Source organism: Ovis aries, chromosome 11 (assembly GCF_016772045.2).
Source record: "Ovis aries strain OAR_USU_Benz2616 breed Rambouillet chromosome 11, ARS-UI_Ramb_v3.0, whole genome shotgun sequence".
Classification (NCBI taxonomy): domain Eukaryota; kingdom Metazoa; phylum Chordata; class Mammalia; order Artiodactyla; family Bovidae; genus Ovis; species Ovis aries.
In genome coordinates, this window is record NC_056064.1 from 27,790,136 (window position 1) to 27,811,308 (window position 21,173).

The 21,173-nt window shown below is 48.3% G+C and overlaps 2 protein-coding genes and 1 long non-coding RNA gene across 5 annotated transcripts; 1 reads left to right on the forward strand and 2 right to left on the reverse strand.

Annotated features, from left to right (window-relative positions):
* Nucleotides 1–389: 389 nt before the first annotated feature.
* Nucleotides 390–4,425, reverse strand: KRBA2 (KRAB-A domain containing 2). Of its 2 annotated transcripts, XM_060394824.1 has the most exons (5): nt 3,790–4,425; nt 3,061–3,265; nt 2,753–2,966; nt 2,451–2,636; nt 390–2,014 (listed from the first exon to the last, which is right to left on the reverse strand). In XM_060394824.1, the coding sequence occupies exons 4-5, from the start codon at nt 2,482–2,484 to the stop codon at nt 759–761; spliced, it is 1,290 nt and encodes a 429-aa protein (XP_060250807.1). In that variant the 5' UTR covers nt 2,485–2,636; nt 2,753–2,966; nt 3,061–3,265; nt 3,790–4,425; the 3' UTR covers nt 390–758. The 2 variants fall into 2 exon arrangements, with proteins under 2 accessions (XP_060250807.1, XP_060250806.1); XM_060394823.1 differs by having other exon boundaries at nt 2,753–3,265.
* Nucleotides 4,426–5,300: 875 nt separating this feature from the next.
* On the forward strand, nt 5,301–16,495 carry LOC114116876 (uncharacterized). 2 transcript variants are annotated; one of them, XR_003590702.3, is made up of 3 exons: nt 5,301–11,497; nt 12,056–12,152; nt 12,837–16,495. It is a non-coding gene; the product is annotated as an uncharacterized LOC114116876 (long non-coding RNA). The 2 variants fall into 2 exon arrangements; XR_006061377.2 differs by lacking the exon at nt 5,301–11,497 and having other exon boundaries at nt 11,736–12,152.
* RNF222 (ring finger protein 222) lies at nt 16,450–19,674 on the reverse strand. The gene is made up of 2 exons (XM_027974912.3): nt 19,563–19,674; nt 16,450–19,009 (listed from the first exon to the last, which is right to left on the reverse strand). The coding sequence occupies exons 1-2, from the start codon at nt 19,564–19,566 to the stop codon at nt 18,357–18,359; spliced, it is 657 nt and encodes a 218-aa protein (XP_027830713.1). The 5' UTR covers nt 19,567–19,674; the 3' UTR covers nt 16,450–18,356.
* Nucleotides 19,675–21,173: the final 1,499 nt, after the last annotated feature.

The window sequence follows — 21,173 nt, forward strand, 5'->3', positions numbered from 1 at the left end:
CCCACCAAAGACATGTCCAAGTCCAAACCCCGAGCAATCATGAATATGAACCTACTTAGAAACAGGGTCTTTGCAGATGAAATTAAGGTTAAGTATCCCGAGATGAGATCATTAATTAAGCTGGGCCCTAAATCCAACAACAAAGATTTGGTGTCCAATGGGGTCCTTATAAGAGATAGAAAAGGAGCACACACACAGACCAAGGAGAGAAGGCCACGTGAAGACAAACAGAGGCTGGATCTGTGCTACTCTGGGCTACTGAGCCCAGGGATGCCAAGAATTGCTGACAGCCACTAGAGAAAGGAGGAGGGCCTGGAATGGATTCTCTCTTGGAGCCTCCAGAAGGAATGAACCCTGACAACACCCTGATTTCAGACCTCTGGCCTCTAGGACTAACAAGAAAGTTTTTTTAATCTTTTTTTTTTTTTTAAAGTTTGGCTGTATCCTCAGCATGCAGGATCCTAGTTCCCCAACCAAGGATCAAACCTGCTCCCCCTGCATTGAGAGCTCACAGTCTCAACCATGGACTGCCAGGGAAGTCCCCAAAGTTCTGCTGTTTTAAGCCTCCAGGTTTGTGGGAATTTGTTAGGGCAGGTGAGATCAGAGACCGGAGCCGCCTCCCCCTCTGACTCAGGACTACCGAGAACAGCATTCCTGAGAGAGTGGCCTTCACTCCTTTCATCTGGAGTCTTGGTTACAGCTCTCAGGTGGCTCTACGGTACCCAGAGGCACTAAGCGTCCACTCAGCAGATGTCTGTTCACCAGGAGAAGAGACCTGAGGCTGCCTGGGAGGTGCTGGGCTCTGAGGCTTCGAGAGGTGTGGGATCAACGTCCTCGTCCATGTCAGACCGGTCTGCTCCAACCTCAGCCCTCTCTTCCTGTCTGACCCAGAGGCTGCTTTCCAGTTGTTCTTCAGCAATTTCTAGCTCCTCCTCTGTGTGTAAAACAGCCACGGTTTCCCGGGGCAAGTGTGAGGAATAGAGTCCAAATTTGGCTTTACAACCAAACATTGCCTCGTACGGACTCTGCTGCAAGGAACCATCAAAGGCCTGATTCCTCACCACCTGCATGAATCGCAGGCCTTCAGTCCAATGACGGGAGTGGTTACTCTGCATCCAGGCACTCAGCATGGTCTTGACATCACGGCTTGCTCGCTCCAGGAAGCCCTGGCCTTGGCCAGGGTGGGACTGACCAAGGACAATCTTTAGGTCTGGCCATACCTCATTGAGCTCATTAACAACCTGGTTTGTGAACTCTATGCCGCTGTCAGATTCTAACACGCTGGGTGGACCAAGAATTGTGAAAATATCCAACAGGACACTGACTACCTCATGGGCCTGCTTGGCTTTTAATGGCCGTAAAATAATGAACTTGGTTAAGTGGTCCTGGTAATACAAAATGAACTTGAACTCCCCATCAGCATTTGACTGCATATCAAGGATTTCAACTTGGCATCTGGAGTCATTGTCCTTACATGGCATGGGCTTGGGCGCAAGGCCTCTCTTGGGTACTGGGTTCTTCTGGTGGCACTGTTTACACAGAGTCAGATATAAGACAATGACTTCTTTGGTGACATTCCCATATTTGCCTTGCAGCTCCTTGAGCATGCGTGTCCGCCCGCCATGGCCGATATTGAGATGTGTGTCGTGAAGGATGTCAAACAGCTCTTCCTTGTGTACGTAATACCGTATCCGATCTCGTTCTCTGTGAGCAGCCTCTATGAGTTTCTCTGTGCCTGCTACAGAAATCACATCATATTTTGCTGCACGGCGATAATCACGTGATGACTTCTTCCCCTTCTCCTTAGCTTCTTTGACTTCCTTGATTGTTTGAAAGTACTTTTCTTTGGAAAATACCTTGCTGTTGTAACTTTTGCTTTCTACCAACTTGGTCACGCTGGTGAGAAACTTTTCTCTCATGGTACTTATCTCCGTTTCTGTTTCACTTGGATTTGAAACACCAGGGGGATCATTTCCAGCTCTCTGTGGTGTCGTGGAGAATTGTAAGAAGTCTCCTAAAGAGATGGAGAAAGAAGCGAACAAAGTTGAATTTGATAATATGCCACCTGGAAGACTCTCCTGCCAAAGTTCTTCATAATTCTTTCATCGGAATTTTGAAGATATGGAAGAAAGATACTAGACTGTTGGTATAAAGCAGTAACAGAATAAAAATATCCAGAAAGCCCACTAGGGCCATTCAAAACAAGAGCATGTCAACAGAATTTTATTTTTTAAAAATTTAACGTATTTGGTTTATTTTGGCTGCACCCGGTCTTAGTTGCTGCATGCAGGATCTTTAATTGTGGCAAATAGGATGGAAACTGGACCTCCTTCAGTAGAAGCACATAGTCCTAATCACTGGACCTCCAGGGAAGTCCCGGGATTTTCTTAAATGATGACTTTTCCCTGTCAGTTGTACACACGGTTAGTAAATGAAGACTGAGTCCTTACCCTGAGGGACTGTGTTCTCGTAACTGTTCAGCATTATGCCTCTGCTGCAGTCCTTCCGAGGGGCTTCCTAATACTTCCAGTCTTTGGTCAGATCCTCAAATGTTGCTGCCTCCCCAGAAGACATGATCTACTGCCACAGGGACTGCTGTGTCTTGGGGCCTGGGCTGAGGAGCAGCTGCAGCAGAACTGGGGAAGAGACCATGGAGGTTCTGGGAAAAAAGGCATGCTCACACGCATGACTGAATGTGAGCATGTGAATATCACACAGAAGAAAAGGTAACAGGGTAGAGGAAAGGTCTCACATTCAGTAAGAAGAATCCAGCTTCACAGCGAGGAAGAGGGGTTTTGTCCTCTTGGAGGGTCTGCAGGCCTGGCCTGTCTTGATATTGCCTGAGCTGGAGCCCATATATTTTTTTTCCAGAACGAAGCAGAGTGTCCAACTGAACTTGAGCACTCCCAAAGTTGGGAGACACTTCCAGATACAGGTTTGGCAGTTCTGAATAGAGGCAGCAGGGCCTGTTTTCAAAAATGGACAAATTACACCTGGGGATAGAGAGCTATGTCAGGAGATTATCATGCCAAAGAGATACCCCAAATGGGGTCCACACACCACCAAGATTGGAGAATTCCTCTGGAAGAGAACTTGATACTTGGGTGTCTACACCTGGGTTCCTTAGGACAACTCCAGGATATAGGATGTGATGAGGCCAGGGGAAGCTTTCATATGAAGATTACAGGAATTCCAACAATCTTACGAAAACAAGATCCCCAAGATGCCAGCCATCAGATGAAAAGCTGAAGGCCAGGGCAGAATCCTAAGATGCAGAGAAAGATGGAAACATTTAAAACTTCTGAGCAAGAGTCTTAGTTAAGCAAAGCTTGATTCCAGGTCCTGAATGTCCTCCACTAAAAAGACTTCGGATTTCCTTGCTTGGCATCATTGGTTAACTACATGACATTCCTGATTCTAAAGACACTTCTGACATTGAAACTGCTGACTTAATGACAATTTTCACAGGGAAAACAGAGACCCTACATTAAATGAACACAACCAGATTTTTAAAATGTGAAAAATATGCATTTTAGAATCAAAGAAACAAAATGTTTGTAAAATACTCTTTAAGTCTGAGCTCCACATTCTTAATGCAAACGGACATTTTAATGGCTCTGAAATGTCCTTCAGTTAAAAAAAAAAAAGTTTCATCCACTAGTCCCATATAATCACTGATATGGGGCTTTGTTTCCCAAGGATTATGTATTATCATCCTACAGTCCTTAGAAGACACTTGAAACCACAAGATGGTCAATGCAAACCAGGAAGAGCTTCTAGACTACTCACTGAAACCAGCATCTCTCAGAAACTGGCTGCTCTGGATGCTATTTGAGGCCCTCAGGGAACTACACAGGAAGGAAAAGTCTCACCTCCATCCTATAAAAGAATGAAGACAGGCTGGAAATAATTTATAATCAAAAGATGGAAAAATCTCAGTCTTCAACTTGCGAAATTGTCCTTACCCAGTCCCATGAAATTCTATAGCCAGAGAGTAACATTTGGCTAATAGACATATTTCAGTTAGCCTACCCAGCGATTTTTTAAAATTGGATGAATTACCTATATTTATAGACTGGGGAGTTCATTTTAAAAATCTCGATTTCTAGCTTTCTTGAAAAATGGGACGATCCGGTCACACCAGGAGCTGTTTGGCTTGGCAACATCTGCCTTCAGTGGAGAGGCAGTAGCTCCTTTTGGACAGTCCACACTCTCTGGCTTCCCACAGTTTCTAAGCCAGCTACTAACTTTGTCATCTTAACTACCCACCCCTATAGTTAACTGAGCTTTCAACACCTGTTCTAAAGCAGAATGAAAGAAACAAGGCCCCAAAGAAAGGCGGCCAGCTTTCTGGTGTGATCTGTTCTGGTGGGGTAACTGACAAATGAGCTTGTTCACAGAAAACTGAGAAGATCCTCCTTCCTCACTCACCTGTGAGTCTTTGCTTTGGCTGCCCCCGACCTGGAATGCCTTCCATTGATCTTCCAAATCACACCCAGCTCAGGTCAGCATTCTTCCTGAGGCACTCTGATTGCCATCTGTCTGTCCCTCCTCTGAACAGCCAGCACCACTCACTGGAGCGCTTTGCCTTTTTAGTCAACTGGTTTAGGTGTACACAACCTAGAAGACAGAGACTGGGGCTTCTATCTCGCTGTATCCCCTCAGAGGGCCCACGAATACAGAGCTGAACAAAAGATGTTCAAAGAATATGTCAAACAGTTGGCTTACAGAATAGTAGAGAGACAGTGCAGAGGTATGGTTGAGTCTAGGCTTGGGAAGTCGATTTCTGACTCATCACTTATTGAATAAGCGAAGCAACGTTACTGAGGCTTCAGCTTCCACAACAGAATGGCGAGAATGCTAGTCTGCATCACTACAGTTGTGATAATGCAGGTAAAGCACTTAGTACAGTGCCCCGCACCTTAAACAAAACAACCTCCCGCTTATTCCTTAAGACCTGGCTCGGGCATCAGGGCCTTGGTGCGGTCCTGAGTCCCAGGGTCTCCGCAACACCTCGCCCCGTTGCCCGCGGGCTGCTCTCGGCAATCGGGCCCCGCCTACTCCCCCAATTGAATGAAAGAGCCAGGTGGAGGAGAGACCGATCTAGGGATTTTTGCAAGAGGGAGGCCCGGAAGATGAACCAGGAGCACAGGGTCGTGAGCCGCCTCGGCCCCAGCCCGCTTCACCGGGAGCGCCGTCCAGGACCCTCCTGCCCGCGAGCGCCGGCGGCTCCGGGGGACTGACGCGCCGGAAACGGCTCCGCGCCGACCGGAAGCCCCGCCCCTCCCGAGGGAGCTCGCAAAGATACAGCAACGGGCCATATTGTCGGCTGAGACACGGTAAGGCTCCTGAGGTGAAATCTGGGGCTGGTCGAGGTGCGACCTTGGCTAAGGCAGACGACGACTCGGGTCTCCGGCGACAGCAAAATTGGTCATCTGTTTCCTTATGTTGTTGTTAAAGCTCCAAGATCAATAAATGCTCGCCTCCAGCACGGAAAGTACATTTATATGCTTAGTCTTAAGTGAGGAAGGGCGGCGGCACAAATGTTGCCAACAACTAATCCTGCGCTGCATCACTTCCTCCTCTCGGAGAAACTGCTTTTTAGGTGAGTACTTTGCCTCAGAAATCTTTAAGCTAAAGATTTCTTTTGGCCTGACACCACTCACTCAACATCAGTGCAGAAAACAAGGTGGTAAAGGGGGCCCTCGGGTATTTCGCTGCATCCCTAAAGTGCTGCTTCCTGCTGGTAAAAAAAATATACTCCATGAGTCCAATATTATTAGATGCTCAAAGCTGGTTAAAAAGCCAGCTTTTTCCAAACGGTAATTTTCATTAGTGGAATCAAGCCACAAGATAAGGATGGTCTGCCCCTAGACAGCTAACATCACCAGGACTTCCTTGAAAACTAACTAGGCTTTGTCCCAAAACACCACACATAAAGACTTTTCATTTTAACAGTTTTTAATGAAAGCTGTAGACAAGATGACTTTATTCTTGCATCTTCTCAATTGTTTCTTCCTTATATTTGCCCTTTTCCTTTCCTACTTGGCGAGATTTGGCTTTACGTTCGAGGATCTTTTTGCGGTCTTTGTCCAGTTTTAGTCTGGTGATAACCACCTGCAGACAAATAAGGGAAAAAAAAAAATGGTGATTGTTTAAAGCTTAGATTTAAAGCTTTAAACAATCACCAATACAGAACACATGGGAAGGTCCAACATTCAGTCCCCCACTTGTGGGGGTGGATTGCTTAAATGCTAGAAATGATTCTTTACCCCCAAACAAACCTGACTTAAATGTTCACTAATGTTCAGCCCGCAAAGGAAAAGGCAGTGTGGCACTGGTGGTTCTCCTCACATCTTCTGTGATAAAAATCAGCTGCTTCTACTGCAATGTATTTCAATAATTCCACTCCTCTCACCCCAGTTTTATAAGCTAACTAAGTCATACACATTTTTATTTCCACAGTATCTTTAGTCCTGTAAATTTGGAAATTAAATGCAGCTTTCACATGTTTCAACCTGCAAAACTTTTAGGAAAATCATAGAACAGACCCTATTCCAGCAGATTTGTCACTAAAGGTATCCAGATTATGACAGATTTTAGTGTTAGGAAGGAGAAGATAGCAGTGAACAAGGTCTGGGGATTCAGCATAGTGACCAAAGGACAATCTCCACTACCATGGAGGGTATATTTAATGCGATGAAATGCATTAAAGGAGGAAAGGGGTTAAATTGTTATCGATGTCAGGCAGGCCCCAAGAAAAGGGCTGTACCTGAACAAGAGACCTGAGAAGGCAGAGGTGTTTCAAAGAGAACAGCAAACATTCAAGTCCAGAGGCAGGAGAACTTCCAAGTTTAATAGGTGTTTCTCAGATCTGCGTGTGTCTTGTTAAAATAGACCCCTTGTTCCCAAATCACACGGATGGAGGAGCCTGGTAGGCTGCAGTCCATGGGGTCGCTAAGAGTCCGACACGACTAAGCAACTTTACTTTCACACACTGGAGAAGAAAATGGCAACCCACTCCAGTATTCTTGCCTGGAGAATCCCCGGGACGGGGGAGCCTGGTGGGCTGCCGTCTATGGGGTCGCACAGAGTCGGACACGACTGAAGTGACTTAGCAGCAGACCTGGGAAGAGAATATCCAATTCTGTGAAGCTGCCAGGTGGATGCCGCCAACCAGCACACACAGTAGCACAGTTACAGGAACAGCAAAGAGGCCAGCAGACTAGAACATGGAGAGTGAAATCATCAAGCAGTAGCTGCTGAGTGAACTTTATATGGCCACGCCAGGTCTTAGTTCCCTAAGCACGCGGGATCTAATTCCCTAACCAGGGAACGAACCATGCCCCCTGCACTGGAAGTGCAGTTTTAGCCACTGGACCACCAGAGAAGTCCCTGGAGATGAGCCTTGTAGGCCACTCTGATGCAGACAGGATTCTGGATATAATGTGACAGCAGTCAACAATCGATAACATGCTGGCCTAAGCAGTTAAGAAGGGCAGAGCTGTCACACACAGTGTTGGTAGCTGACTACCAAGAGCCAGAGGGTTCAAGAATAAAACAAGCCAGTAGTTTAAACATGTTGGGTTTGATATTGATTAGATATCCAAGTTGAAATGCAAAACTGTCAACTGGATATTGAGGTGTTTTTGGAATAAGAGATGAAGGTAAGTCAAAGAGGGAGATCAAAGGTGTCAAACACTGCATTTGTCAAACACTACATTAAGTTCAGAAAACACTTTAAGAATTGGTCACTGTATTGGTGACCTTGACAGCAGGTGATCCAGTCCTAGGGGCAAAAATAAGATTATGTAGTAGAGTGGGAAAGCCCTTGCTCTTAGGAGATGCACTCTGTCATGATGCTTGTAATCCATTGGAAGGGTAGGGAAGGGAAAGAAAATGGTAGCTGTGAATACTAGGTGAAAGATAATGCAACAGATGTATTAGTCTTTCAACTTCTGTGTAGTCTAAAGATTAGATTCATGGTGCCAACTCAAGATCTTAAAAAACCAACACCTCAGTATTTGAACAGGCACCAAGTACATTTATTACCTCTTAAGAGACAGCAGTATTGGAGAATTCACGTTGAAGTCAAGGACAGGAGAATCAGACTCTATCTTCTATCAATGAATCTAGTCTCTGAGCTCTAGGTCTGCAAATGGCTTAAGACCTACTTTCCTTACAGCTTACTCAATTCTGTTTAACACACAGGGTATGGCCTCCATAGCATCTAAAAATTATCCTATTTCCTAGATTTTAAGATCTATTCATGTTAGATCGACCAATCAGCTTACCAATACTTTTTAAGGAAAAGGTACATTACATATACATACATACAGGATAACTGTTAAAGACACCTTGATTTCAGGAAAAAATAGTACTGGCTTTAAGACTGATTTCCAGAACACCTAAAATCTATTTCTGTCAACAAGCAGTTACATTTGTCAGTGATTGCTGTAATTTCTTTCCCCCATCTCAAGCATTCTCAAAAACACCCACCTTGCTGGGGTGAATGCCCACATGGACAGTTGTGCCGTTAGCCTTCTCCCGCTGCACTCGTTCAATGTAGATGACGTATTTCTTCCTGTAAACCTGGACTACTTTGCCAATTTGCTGCCCTTTGTAGTGCCCTCGTACAACCTAAATGCAAATTCAAAAGTAACATATATGCAGATAAAGGAACATTAAACTTGTAAACCAATAAATCTATGAATCAGGTAAACCTCATTCCCTCTATCATATACATATACAGGACCTTCCAATTTTGAAAGACCTAATAGTCACTGGAAATGTGCCAGTAATTCTCTCTGGCTTCAGCTAACCTGCAAGTAAACTATGCCCCATATAAATCTACAGTGATGGACAGTGCATCTCTACAACTGATGGGCCACCAGCAGTGGTGGGCTTGTTTCAGGGTTAAAAACGAACAACAAGCCCACCTTGGGTTTTTTTGTACCAGTTGACAAGCAAACTGTCACTTCAAAGGGAACAGGCCACAGATATTTAAATTCACAACCTACTAAAGGGTCCTACTAAGTGCCAGAGCATGGGCAGCAGCTAATACTTCAGGAACAGGCCAATTCTCTCCCAAAGGTTAATGAACAGCATATCATTCTCTCCTCCATGATCCTCACCCAGCCACAGTGTTTCTGAATAGACGCTTCTTCCCAATCACAGACTTTCTCAGATTAAACTATCTTGGAAGCAGAAGATGGCCTCTCAAATCTACCAGCAATTTTAGCACCAGCACAGGAGAGAAAAACGGCTTATCACCTCATGAAATGTTGGTAACATGGAAGCTGCTTAAGAGATGGCTTGAAATCTTTTCTTAACCTCTGCCCCTGCATTGGGAGTGCCGTCTTAACAGCCAGACTGCTAGTTCCCTGAAACTTGTGTACCTGAATTTTTGATTTAGACACAGAATTGTTTACTGGTTCTCAAATGCCTCTCTAATGACCAAACATACCCAGAAAAAGATAACCCCAAGCCAATGTACTGGTTCCAAACCATCTTTCTTCTGTTTTATCACGACTGCATCTGATGCTTGGGACAACAGATTTTCACCAGAGCAATGGTGAAAAAAGCAGTTTACGTTTCACCCCATCATTTGTTAATAAAGTGCAGGATATTCGACAAGATGACCTGAACACAGACACATACCTGAACTTCATCATCCTTTCGGATGGGCATGGATCGAACATTGTACTTCTGTCTTAGCTCTTTAGAAAGAGGAGAAGACATAATTTTCCTGCGAATGTGGGAAGGCGCATTGAAATGCCTTTTTCGATTCTTGCTTCGGTCAGAAGTCACAAAGGGATTGAACTTCATTTTGGCTAAATAAAAAGTTAAAAGAGCTGTAAACCCTTAAAGAACCAAAATCTCAGTTGTGTTTTTTTTTTAAGAAAACAAGATGTTTATTTATTGTATTTATTTGGAAAACAATACACTAAAGATAAACTTATCAAAAACAAGTCTTATGAACAGGCATTTTAAACGTTTAATATTGGACTAAGAACAATAACAAAACTGACCTGTGAAATTTTGAACATTTTGTTGTTCTGGATACAAAAGGTCTAATTTAGTTTAAATAAGATCTGAAACACCTTTATGAAACTTATTTTGCTCAATGGGTATGATATTAAAGTTATATATAATATATATATGGAAGTGAAGTGAAAGCTACTCAGCTGCTCTTTTTGACCCCATGAACTGTAGCCCACCTGGCTCCTCTATCCATGAGGATTTCCCAAACAAGAATACTGGAATGTCTCACTCAGTTTACAAACAAGTATCTGCAACAATTTCATCTTGAAAGTTTACAATGCTCACAAAACCTGTCACATTAACTTCATCAAAACCTGCTTGAGCTGAATTGCCCTACTGGGATTTTTAATTACAGAATAGAAGAATTTCCCATAGCCTACAGACCTATTGGAATTAATCTTTTTGTTTACACTCTCAAACTCCATGTGTTAGTCGCTCAGTCGTGTCCGACTCTTTGCGACCCCAAGGACTGTAGCCTGCCAGGCTCCGCTGTCCATGGAATTCTTCTACGCAACAACAACATTGGAGTGCATAACCAGCCATTCCCTTCTTCAGATCTTCCCGAACCTGGGGTCGAACCCGGTCTCCTGCATTGCAAGCGGATTCTTTACCGTCTGAGCCACCAGGGAAACTCAAACTCCGTAATTACCGCGTAAGGAAGCTAAGACAGTGCTTATATCTCTGTTCATTAGGGTACAAGAGACTTGACAACTCAATTCAAACGTATTACCACGTTTTAGAAAAACCAGTCAACGTTAATCTACGGAACGGAGCCTGAACAGATTAACTCTCCTCCCAAATGAATGAAATCAGGCCCTATATCCCGAACCTGGAAAACGCACAGAACTCGGGTCCAAAAAGTCTTCCAACGGGCGTGCGAGGCCTGAAAGTTTTACCAAGAAACTACCCGAGACCATTCTTTAGGAAACTATTCTGTCCAGACTAGACACCATCACCACAGGCTCTCTACCCTTCAGCTCCCGTTTCCAAGTCTCAAAACCCTCTTTCCTCCTCCTTCCTCCGGTCCGGTGGCCCTTAAGCTTAGAAGAAAAGCCAAGACCATCCTGGCCTCCCTCCCTGGCTGCTACTCGGTCGCCGGAACAGTACTGGGGCACTCCGGGTCGAAAGCCACCGTGCCCGTGAACAGATGGTTGCGGATTATACGCTTTGTCCCGGGAAACTCTTACCCGCTGGCGTTTCAGCGATGGCCACAGAAGGGAAGAGATCTGCAAGCTGCTTCCGGTTCTGTAAGTTTCCGCAAGATCTCGCGAGACCGATGTTTCTTGAGCAAGAGAGGCGCGGAGTTTGAACGCGGAGAGGAAACTGGAAGACATCAATGACTATCGCCCTCTCGTGGCTCGGAGGGGAACTACGAGGGACTGCAAAACGTTTCTATAGGTCCTGGAGCCTCCGGTGGGAGTCCTGGATTTTGCAGCTGCGTCCTCTGGGAACGGTAGTTCCCGGGCGAGGGGGGCGGGGGGGGGGGGAAGGGGGCTGTTCGGGGTCTTACTGTCGTGGAGGGTGTTGAGGAAGTGAGCGGCCCCAGGGACCTGTGTCCCTTCACTACCGAACACCAGGCAGGAGGGTCCTTTAACTGGGAAAAGGCGGGTCCTATATTTGACCGCCAGGTGACGCTGGGATTCCAGCTAGCTGGTCACCTCGGTTACCTGGACATCCCAGGCAAAGGCCCTGGGTCTTTCGAGTATTCGTGTCGCGTCAGCGGCTCCAGCCCGGCGCGTGCTGCTGCTTGAACACAGACGAATGTGCGAACTCTTTCGCGGGGCCCGCCAGAGATTCAGCTCCCGCCAGCGAGGGGCCTTCGAGGACTTGGACCGCGAGTCCGTCCCTCCAACCCCGGGAAAATAGGACTGAACCCGGGTTTCTAACGCGCTCCCAGGTGATGCCTGGAGTGCTGGTCCGAGACCACAGCTTGAAGGAGCGCGGCTTGAGGAAGCCTCTCCACGCTAAGAGCTGTGCCCTTTTCCTCATTTTACCGTTTGCTTTCATTCAGTTCAGGATCTGATGGAAGCAGGGCTAAGGGGTGCGCGCCCCTGCAAAAGGATTGCAGTGCAGGGTGAACTCCCGCCGCGCGTCCGGCCGCGCACCTGGTAAGGGACCGGTTTCTGTTGAATGAATAATACAGGTGTCATAGGAGAGGAAGACACGCGTTTCATGATGCTTAAGACTTAGCTTGCAGAGTCCTAGGGGCACACACTGAATTTTTAACTCCTTTAATCCACCAAAGAGTCTTGCAATCCTGGTATTGTTCCATATCTCAGATGGGGACCCTGAGCCACAGAGAAGTAAGCGGAGCTCGTGCAGGTTATACAGAACCCTTAGGTTATAGACAAACCCCTGAAGCTGGCTTCCCAGCTCCTTCTGGTAATTCCCTAAGCGGGCCTGATTTGTAAGAATCCATTGGGTGGGTCACATCAGAGTGAGAAATCTTATCTTTTGAGGGCCCTCAATGGAGTCAGTCAAGATTGTGTTGTGTGTTTTTTTTTTAATTTTTATTTTTGGCCACACCTGCGGCATGTGGGATCTTAGCTCCCTGACCAGGGATAGAACCTTTGCTCCCTGCAGTGCTTTCATGATTTAAAAATAGTTTTGTTCTTAAATATGCTGTGAAGATACCGTCCAGGATTTTATTTGTAGTTCAGAAATTTAGGGAGAGCAGAATTCCTCTGCCGCAATTCTTTTCAGCAAATGTTCATGGAACATCTTTTATGGGGCCAGCCTAGAGTTGCACACTGGAGTCACAAAATCAAACTAGTCAAAATTTCTTCCTACAGGAAGCTCACTGTCTAAGAGGAGAGAGAAACAAGGAAATCAACCACCTTAGAAGCCCAGAAAAGTGCTCACTGAGCCCAATTGCCCTTATGTGCTTCTCTGCTTGGAGAACAGAAGAGGACTCCCAGGTCAGGGAAGACCTGGGGTGAAGTCACCCTTGACTGACTTTTGAAGAATGTTACAATTAGCTCCTCCTGTTGATGTATGGCAGAAACCAACACAACATTGTAAAGCAATTACCCTCCAATTAAAAATAGATTAAAAAAAAATTAGCTCCTGGAGGCAGTGGGAATAGCTTGAGGGAAGGGGCATGGAGGTGTGAAGTCCATGACACAGTGTCTCCAGGAGCCAGGTCCTTGTGGCTGGCATGAGAGGCATTCAGACAGGAGCCCATGGGGTGCTGAGGTTGATCTGAGTTTGAGTTGCGTGCGGATAGTCATGGAAGACTCAGAAGGTTCCTGCCTTCCTGCTTGCCTTCCTTTCTGGTCTCTGCTGCCTTACCCCCTTCTTATCTCTCTTCAGGTCTCGCCATCGTCTTCCTCTCTTCCCACCAAGGTCTTCTCTGTTTCTTCAGCCTCCCCATCCTTCTTCCTTGTCACCCAACCCTCTCAGGCCTCTCTACTTCCTTCTCTCCATGCAACACAGTCCTCATAATTAAACTTCAGCCCACCACGTGGAAGCATAATCACTTTATACAGTATGAAGCTGGATGGAAATTGTACCCACAGAGGGAGATGACTGCTGGCCTAGTTACAGTATGTTTATCCTCACCAGTGTCTGTTGGGTGTCTTGGCTCCGCCCCACTTGATCCTCTGGGCCTCCCCTGGCTGCCCTCTCTCTCCGCATTGTTCTTACATGAGTCCTTTTGTTGTTGTCTTTTGTTGTTGTCGTTGAGCCTTAACCACTGGACTGCCAAGGAAGTCCCCACACGAGTCTTTTTTCTTTTTTTAACAGCGATTTATTTATTTATGGCTACGCTGGGTCTTCATTGCTGCATATGGGCTTTTTCTAGTTGTGGCAAGTGGGGGCTACTCTTCCTTGCAGTGCACAGGCTTCTCGCTACGGTAGCTTCTCTTGTTGAGAAGCCCAGGCTCGAGGCACATGGTTTTTACTAATTATAGCTCTCTGGCTCAGTAGCCGTGGCACGTGGTCTTAGTTGCTCTGCCACATGTGGGATCTTCCTGGAGCAGGGATCGAACCCTTGTCCCCTGCATTCGCAAGCGGGTTCTTAACCATTGTGTCACCAGGAAGTCCCCCACACGAGTCCTTTTAAACTGGCTCTTAGGGTCATCCTGAGAGTGGTCTTTGAGTAGCCCTAGATGGTTGGATGGCATCACCGACTCAATGGACATGGGTCTGGGTGAACTCCAGGAGTTGGTGATGGACAGGGAGGCCTGGCATGCTGTGGTTCATGGGGTCGCAAAGAGTCGGACACGACTGAGCGACTGAACTGAACTGAAGACACTAAAGCGGGTATTATCCAGGTTTCATGCCTGCATCCCTGGACTAAACTTGTTTTCTGGACACCAGGCCATCATGTTTGTTTGTTCACTGGTTCATTTGTTTATCCATTCACTTAGGCATGCTTAAAATATTTATCCAGTTTTGACTCTTTGCTAATGATCTTACCAAGATCAGTGAGATCTAGCCTCTCCTCAAGGAGCAGGCCATCTAGAAGAAGGAGACAGACTTGTAATGAAGTGTCTAGGGAGGATGACGGGATGCGGGGGAGGGCATGGGGTGGGACACAGTGGAGAAGCAGACAATTCATTACATGTTGTGTGATGTGGCAAAAAAAAAAAAAAAAAAAAGGTGGGACCCAGAGAAATGCATAGGAACTTAGGAACGCTGACAGTATTAAACTTTTTACCTTCCTCCCTGGGGTGCCCATTAAGCCTAAGATGTCACACCTTGGACCAGACAAACCAGCCCCTCGGAGCCGGTAGCTGACACTCTGGAACCACAGAACAAGCAGTCTGGCAGCTTTCAAACTTTCTTGGGGCCCACTCCTCACTCACCAGGCAACAGGTGTGTACACTGAAGATATCTTTAGCTTCTAATATAATTTTTCAATTTAATGTTTGAATAATCCATACATTTACTTGGCTCAGATATCCAAAATGCCAAAGTTGAAGAGAGACGTTCCTTTCCTGTTCCATCATTTTCTCATCCCCTTCCACAACTGATCACTCTTTTTGTTTTTTTTTTTTCTTCAAATCTTCCCAGTTGCTTTATGCACAAATAAGCAAATCGGAAAGTAGATTCTTTTTTTATTCTTTCAGCTGTGCCCCACAGCATGTGGGATCTTAGTTCCCTGACCAGGGATGGAACCTGGGCCCCCTGCATTGGGAGAGGGGAGTCCTAATCACTGGCCAGCCAGGGAAGTGCCCTGGAAAGTAAATTCTTATCCCCCGACTTTGGACACAAATCGTACAATCAATCGGACATCCAGCTCCACCCCTTGCCTTTGCCCATTGGCCACTGGGTCTTGCAGACTTTCCGGGTCGGTTTGCAGGTCCTTCCTTGTTCTGTTCTTTTCAGGTCTTTCCTTGTTCTTGTTCAGGTTTTCCCGATTCTTGGTTTTTAGGAACAATAGTGCAATTGTATAACATATGTTGATGCCCCAACATGCAAGCATATCTGTCGGATACATTTCTAGAATTTCTGGGTCCAAGTGGACATTTTGATAATGTCAAATTTCCCTTCCTGTTTATTTTTTCTTTTTTAATATTTATTTGGCTGCACTGAATCTTAGTAGCAGCGTGAAGGATCTTTAATCTTCGTTGAGGCATGTGGGAACTATTTCCCTGACCAGGGATCGAACCCAGGCCCCCTCCATTGGGAATCTTAACCACTGAACCATCAGGGAAGTTTCCTTCTTAGGGGTTTTAATCAATATACCTTGCTACTGACCCCACCTGGGCTTCCCACGTGGCACAGTGGTAAAGAATCTGCCTGTCAATGCGGGAGACACAGGTTTGATCCCTGGGTGGGGAAGATCCCCTGAAGCAGGAAATGACAACCCACTCCAGTATTCTTGCCTGGAAAATTCCATGGACAAAGGAGCCTGGTGGGCTACCAATATTGCAAAGAGTCAGACACGACTGAGCACGCACACACACAAGCACCCCAGCCTCACCTCTGTCCCTCAGCTTTGGCAACAGTGGGTTTTGAAACTTTCAGGGTTTGACAATTGAATAGGTGAAAATTGAGATGCCAAGCAGAAGTGTAATTTGCATTCCTTTCCCAAATGTGGCTGAGTAGATGTTTAAGAGCCATTCAAATCTGAGTTTTCGGACCATTTTTTTCATCTAAAATGAATAATCCTAGAAGTCCAAGCTCAGCACTTCCCACATGTATCTGCAATTCATCTTAAATTTTTGAGAAAATATAGACCTTTATTAAAAAAAAAAAAAACAGCTTTTGACATTCTTTGAAAATGAAAGAAGTTCCATCTGTAAGTCACCGCTGAACAGTATGGAAACACTAGAGGTATTTTGAAATTGACTTTTGGCAAACACAATAGAGTCTGCAAAGACTTAAAATCAGGTTCCCCAAAATTCATGACAGTGTTTAAAGCAGCCTGGCTGTGATTAAAACAGATTCACTAGAGTCTTTGTTAATTTAACATTTTATTTCCTATAATAAATATTTTCCCCATGAATTCACCTGTACTTCCCCCAATAGCACCTGTATTCTCTTGACTTGAAAATATCAGAAGGAAGCCCAGAGGTGCTTTAGATCAACTCTCCTTGTGCCCTGACACCCCCTGCAGTGTGGACCCCTCCACTAATGGTCTCCAAATGACCACAGGCTTATGGACAGGCTTTTAGGAGCTGGGTGAGCAGCAGGGTGGGCTTCCCAGGTGGCTCAGTGGTAGAGTCTTCCTGCCAATAATGCAGATTCAGGTTTGATCCCTGAGTCAGGAAGATCCCCTGGAGAAGCAAATGGCAACCCACACCAGTATTCTTGCCTGGAGAATCCCATGGACAGAGGAGCCTAGTGGGCTACAGCCCATGGGGGTCGCAAAAGAGCTGGACACGGCTGAGCCACCAAACAACAAGAGGCAGGGCTCTATGTCTTGCCCCACGCGTAGCAAGCTCCGCTGAGAGAGGCGTGTGCTACGGAGGGCATGGCTGCTGCAACACCTGGGCTGCGATAAACCACCCATTCGAGAAAGCTTGAGGGTTTTGCTGTTTTTAACCCTAAAATTAAGATGATGGCCCATTTACTTGTGGGCCTTAATAAACAGGAAATAGCTGTTCCCAAATGGCTCACTCCCCAGATAAGGCCCAACCTGAGCCTTTTCTAGTGTCCTCCTGAAGGACCCCCAGCTCAGGTGGCGTCCCCAGGTGACATGACCTTGGCCAGAGGCTGATAGCAGCTGGGTTCCGTGTTCACTGAGATAGAAGCGTCCCTGCCAAGCACAGCTGTTTTCCTCCCCACCCTTCCTCACCCAGCCCAGCCTGGGAATCCACCCCAGGAACTGGCCTGGCTGGTGTGGCCTCTAATGAGTGGTTGGTCACAGGCTGGGCGGGAGGCGGGAGCCCCCAGGGGCTCATGTGCCCACATAGTTCTCAGCTGACTCAGGTCCCAGCCACCAGACAGCTCCTGCACTGCCCACCTGGCAGGCCATCCTTGAAAACCCCAGGACTCAAAATCTGGGCCATTGTTGGGCTGGAGGGGCTTTGGGAGCCCTCTAGCTCTGTTCGTGGGCCATTCTGCTGGCCTCCACCTCTGTCAGCAAACCTCTGATTCCCGACGTGGCCTCAGCTCCCCTTTTCTGTCCCTTCTCCCAGGAATTCTGGGCCACAGCCCCTGAGCTCAGCCTCTCCCTTAGGGAAGACCTTCCAGACTGGTGGTTCCAGGGGTAGGAAGGCACGCACCTAACTGGGGGGGTCAGGGGCAGGGTGGAGGGATGGTGCTGAGATTCTGGGGAGCACATGTGCCTTGGTCCCTGTGCCACCCTATCCCTTCTGTTTGTTCCTGGGAGCACACCAGGGATCCTGACCCAGAGTTCTGACCTGGAGGGGTCTCACCTGTGGGCCCCCTCCAGCAGGAGGTGCCCCAACTCGGAGTCCCACCTGGCTTTGGGTAGGTCACCTGGCAGATGGGGACACCCACAGGTGGGGCAGCTACCCACCACACCCCCAACCTCGCTGGGTTCTAGCCTAGAGGAGGGACGCGTATCTGCTGAGGAATACCCCCACTGTGGTTTCTGAGGAGGGGTGTCCATCACATTTCCTCCCTGGTCTGGAACCTGGAGCTTCCTTCTCAGCTCAGAGTTCCCCTGCCCCACCCAAACTCTTGCCTCAGAGGTCCTGCCTTCTGGTCCTTTCTGATCCCTGCTGGGAGCAAAGAGCCTGGTGATGCCAGTCAGCACCCTAACACCCCATCTCTGCCCCAGGCTGCCCCTGAGGCTCCGCTGGCCCAAGGCCGCGCTGGGGCCCCTCCCAGGCCATGGCCAGCCTGGCTGTGCGAGCGGGCAGCTTCCAGTGGGGCTCTCTGACTGGTGCCCCCACTCACGCCTGCTTCCTCACCAGCAGCACCCAGGGGAGGATGGCGGCCACCACGGCCACCACGGCAATGAGGGTGATGAGCAGCAGGGCCCGGGAGCGGCAGCAGAAGGACCGGGTGGAGCTGGGCGCCGGGGAGGCTCCGGAGAGCTCTGCCAGGCTGCGCCGCGGCAGGACAGTGTCCTGCTCCCCGAGGGGCATCCCATGGCGGCTGATGATGAAGATCTGTGGCTCCCGAGGCAGGCCGGGCGGCGGGTCCAAGGGCAGCTGGCCCGGGGACGATCTCCAGACTGGCTGGGAGAGGGCTAGGGGGTTGGCGTGGCCCAGGGCATCCGGCAGTGGTGTGGGGGGCAGGCCCACAGGCACAGCCAGGATCTGGGAGCTCTTGTCTAGCTTGGCGGGCCAGCGGGAGCTCTTCCTGCTGAGGAAGGTGACGTAGCGGCAGATGGGGCAGACAATGGTCCTCTGGACCTGGCCGTCCACGCGCGTGGACAGGAGGTACTTGACCAGGCAGTCATGGCAGAACACGTGGCCGCAGCTCAGCGTCCGACTGGCGCCCTGCAGCTCTCGGAACTTCTCGTAGCACACGGGGCACTCGCTGCCCGAGCTGTCCTTGCTCTCGCCCTCAGACATGGCCGAGCAAGAGGGCAGGGCCCTGGCTGTGGGCGGGAAGGGTTGCGCATCAGCGCCTTTTCTGGCTTGGTTCCCTGCCTGTCTCCCTGCTGCCTCTCCTGCCGCTCCTCCTGAGTGGACTCCCCGAATCACACCAGGACCCTGGAGAGGAGATGAGAGGCACTTCTGGAAGGGGAGTTGGGGGACTGACAAGCAGAGATCCCAGCCACCCCCCACTGGAAGGAGGTGTGCGGAGGCCAAGGTGTAGCCCCCTGATCCCTCACCACCACTTGTGCGTCGCCTGTGGTCACCCCTCCCCTCTCCCTGGTCCCAAGCCCCCAGTGGAGGCAGCAGGACCTATTCCCCAGGGGAGGCAGGTGGCTAAGCCGAGGTTCCCCCCACCCCGCCTGGTCCAGGCTCCAGTGGGGGCTGTGTGTTGTGCCTATTGTGGCTGTTCTCAGAAAAGCCTCTGCTGCCACTCCATCACCCTGCTCAGGCTGGCTGACCCGTACAGCTGTCCTCAGCCCCTGGCTCCCATCCCTCTATGCTGAGTGCAGCTGGAGAGCAATGAGGGATTTGAGAATAAAAGTCAGAACTTACACATCCAAATGCCAGCTGGCCAGCTGCGCAGTCACGTCAGGGAGCTGTGGGCTCCTTCCTCCACCCACCACAGCTCAGTCATCCTTCAGATTCTTCTCGGCAGCCTGCCCAAGGTTGCGAGAGAGCCTTCCAGTCAACCTCTATGAAGGCAGGTTTTCATCCTTCGAGGAAACGTCTGGTATTTGGAAATGGCCAAAGGTCACCTGGCGCCCAGTCTGGTAAAAGCAAATGAATGCCCAAGTGGCATGAGATTATTTAAAATCAAAGACACAGAGTCACCATGAAGTGACAGGTGGGTTTCAGGTGTTATCTGAGAGCTAAAGAGGGGCTCCAAGGATGCTCTCAGCAGTAGCAGTGTTGTTGAATTAAGTGCAGTTCCCCAAGTGATGATTTGACGGGAAGCCCCTGTTTGGGTGTGTGACGCAGCGCCAATGTTCTCATTCCTCCACGCGTTCCCAGTATCGCAGCTGTGTCATCTAAGTTCATTTCCAACAGCCTGTTTATTTATTTATCTATTTATTGGCCTCACTAGGCAGGGTGTGGGATCTTACTTCCCTGGCCAGGGGTGGAACCCATGTTTCTGCACTGGGAGTATGGAATCTTAACCACTGGATCGCCAGTGAAGTCCTCGAACAGCCTCTTTAGAAGGACTACGGTCAAATGGTCATGTGATTGCATGGTCCTCCTGAAGGGTTACTGATGTGATATAGTCTTCCATCAAAACACCCCTGGACACACTGAGAGCTAGAGTGGTGTGTGGCAGCCCCCAAACCTGAGAGATGACATTGTTGTCATTGTGTAGTTCCTCAGTCGTGTCTGACTCTTTTGTGACCCCACAGAATGTAGCTTGCTGGGCTCCTCTGTCCATGGGATCTCCCAGGCAAGAATACTGGAGTGGGTTGCCATTTCCTTCTCCAGGGGATCTTACCGACCCAGGGATTGAACCCATGTCTCCTGCATAGGAGGGAGATTCTTTACTGCTGAGCCACTGAGAGATGACATAGTGGGAACAAAACTAGTTAATGGGGAAGGACAGATGAGAATGGGTTCAATCACAGATCTTTTGGATGCTCCCTTCCCTCTTAGCTTGGTTCCAAGCCCATTTTGCCAAGTTGAAAATATCCCATAACCGACAAAGAGCACAAATATGTAGAGGTGGGGGTAGGGGACTGGCCACCCTGGTGGCAGCACCAAAGCCTTTGCAGGTGTTTTCAAACGTCGATCTCCAAGGTGGTCAGTGTGGCCTCCAGGCCAGGGGAGGGGGTTCAAGAAGCCAGACCCTGAAGCTGGCTTCAAATCCTTGATATGCCCACTACTGTCTGTATAACCTATTTGAGCTTCAGTTTCCCATCTCTGAGGTGGGGTTGATAATAATAGTACCGGCTTCTTCTCAGAGTTGTCCAGAGTGTTAAGTGAGGTGCCACGAATGAAAAGTCTGGCACATAGTACATGCTCAGTAAATGGCTGCTGTTCAGTCCTAAGAAGTGTCCAGCTCTTTGCACCCCCATGGACTGCAACACACCAGGCTTCCCTGTCCTTCAATATCTCATGGCAGACTCATGCCCGTTGAATCAGTGATGCCATCCAACCATCTCATTCTCTGTTGCCCCC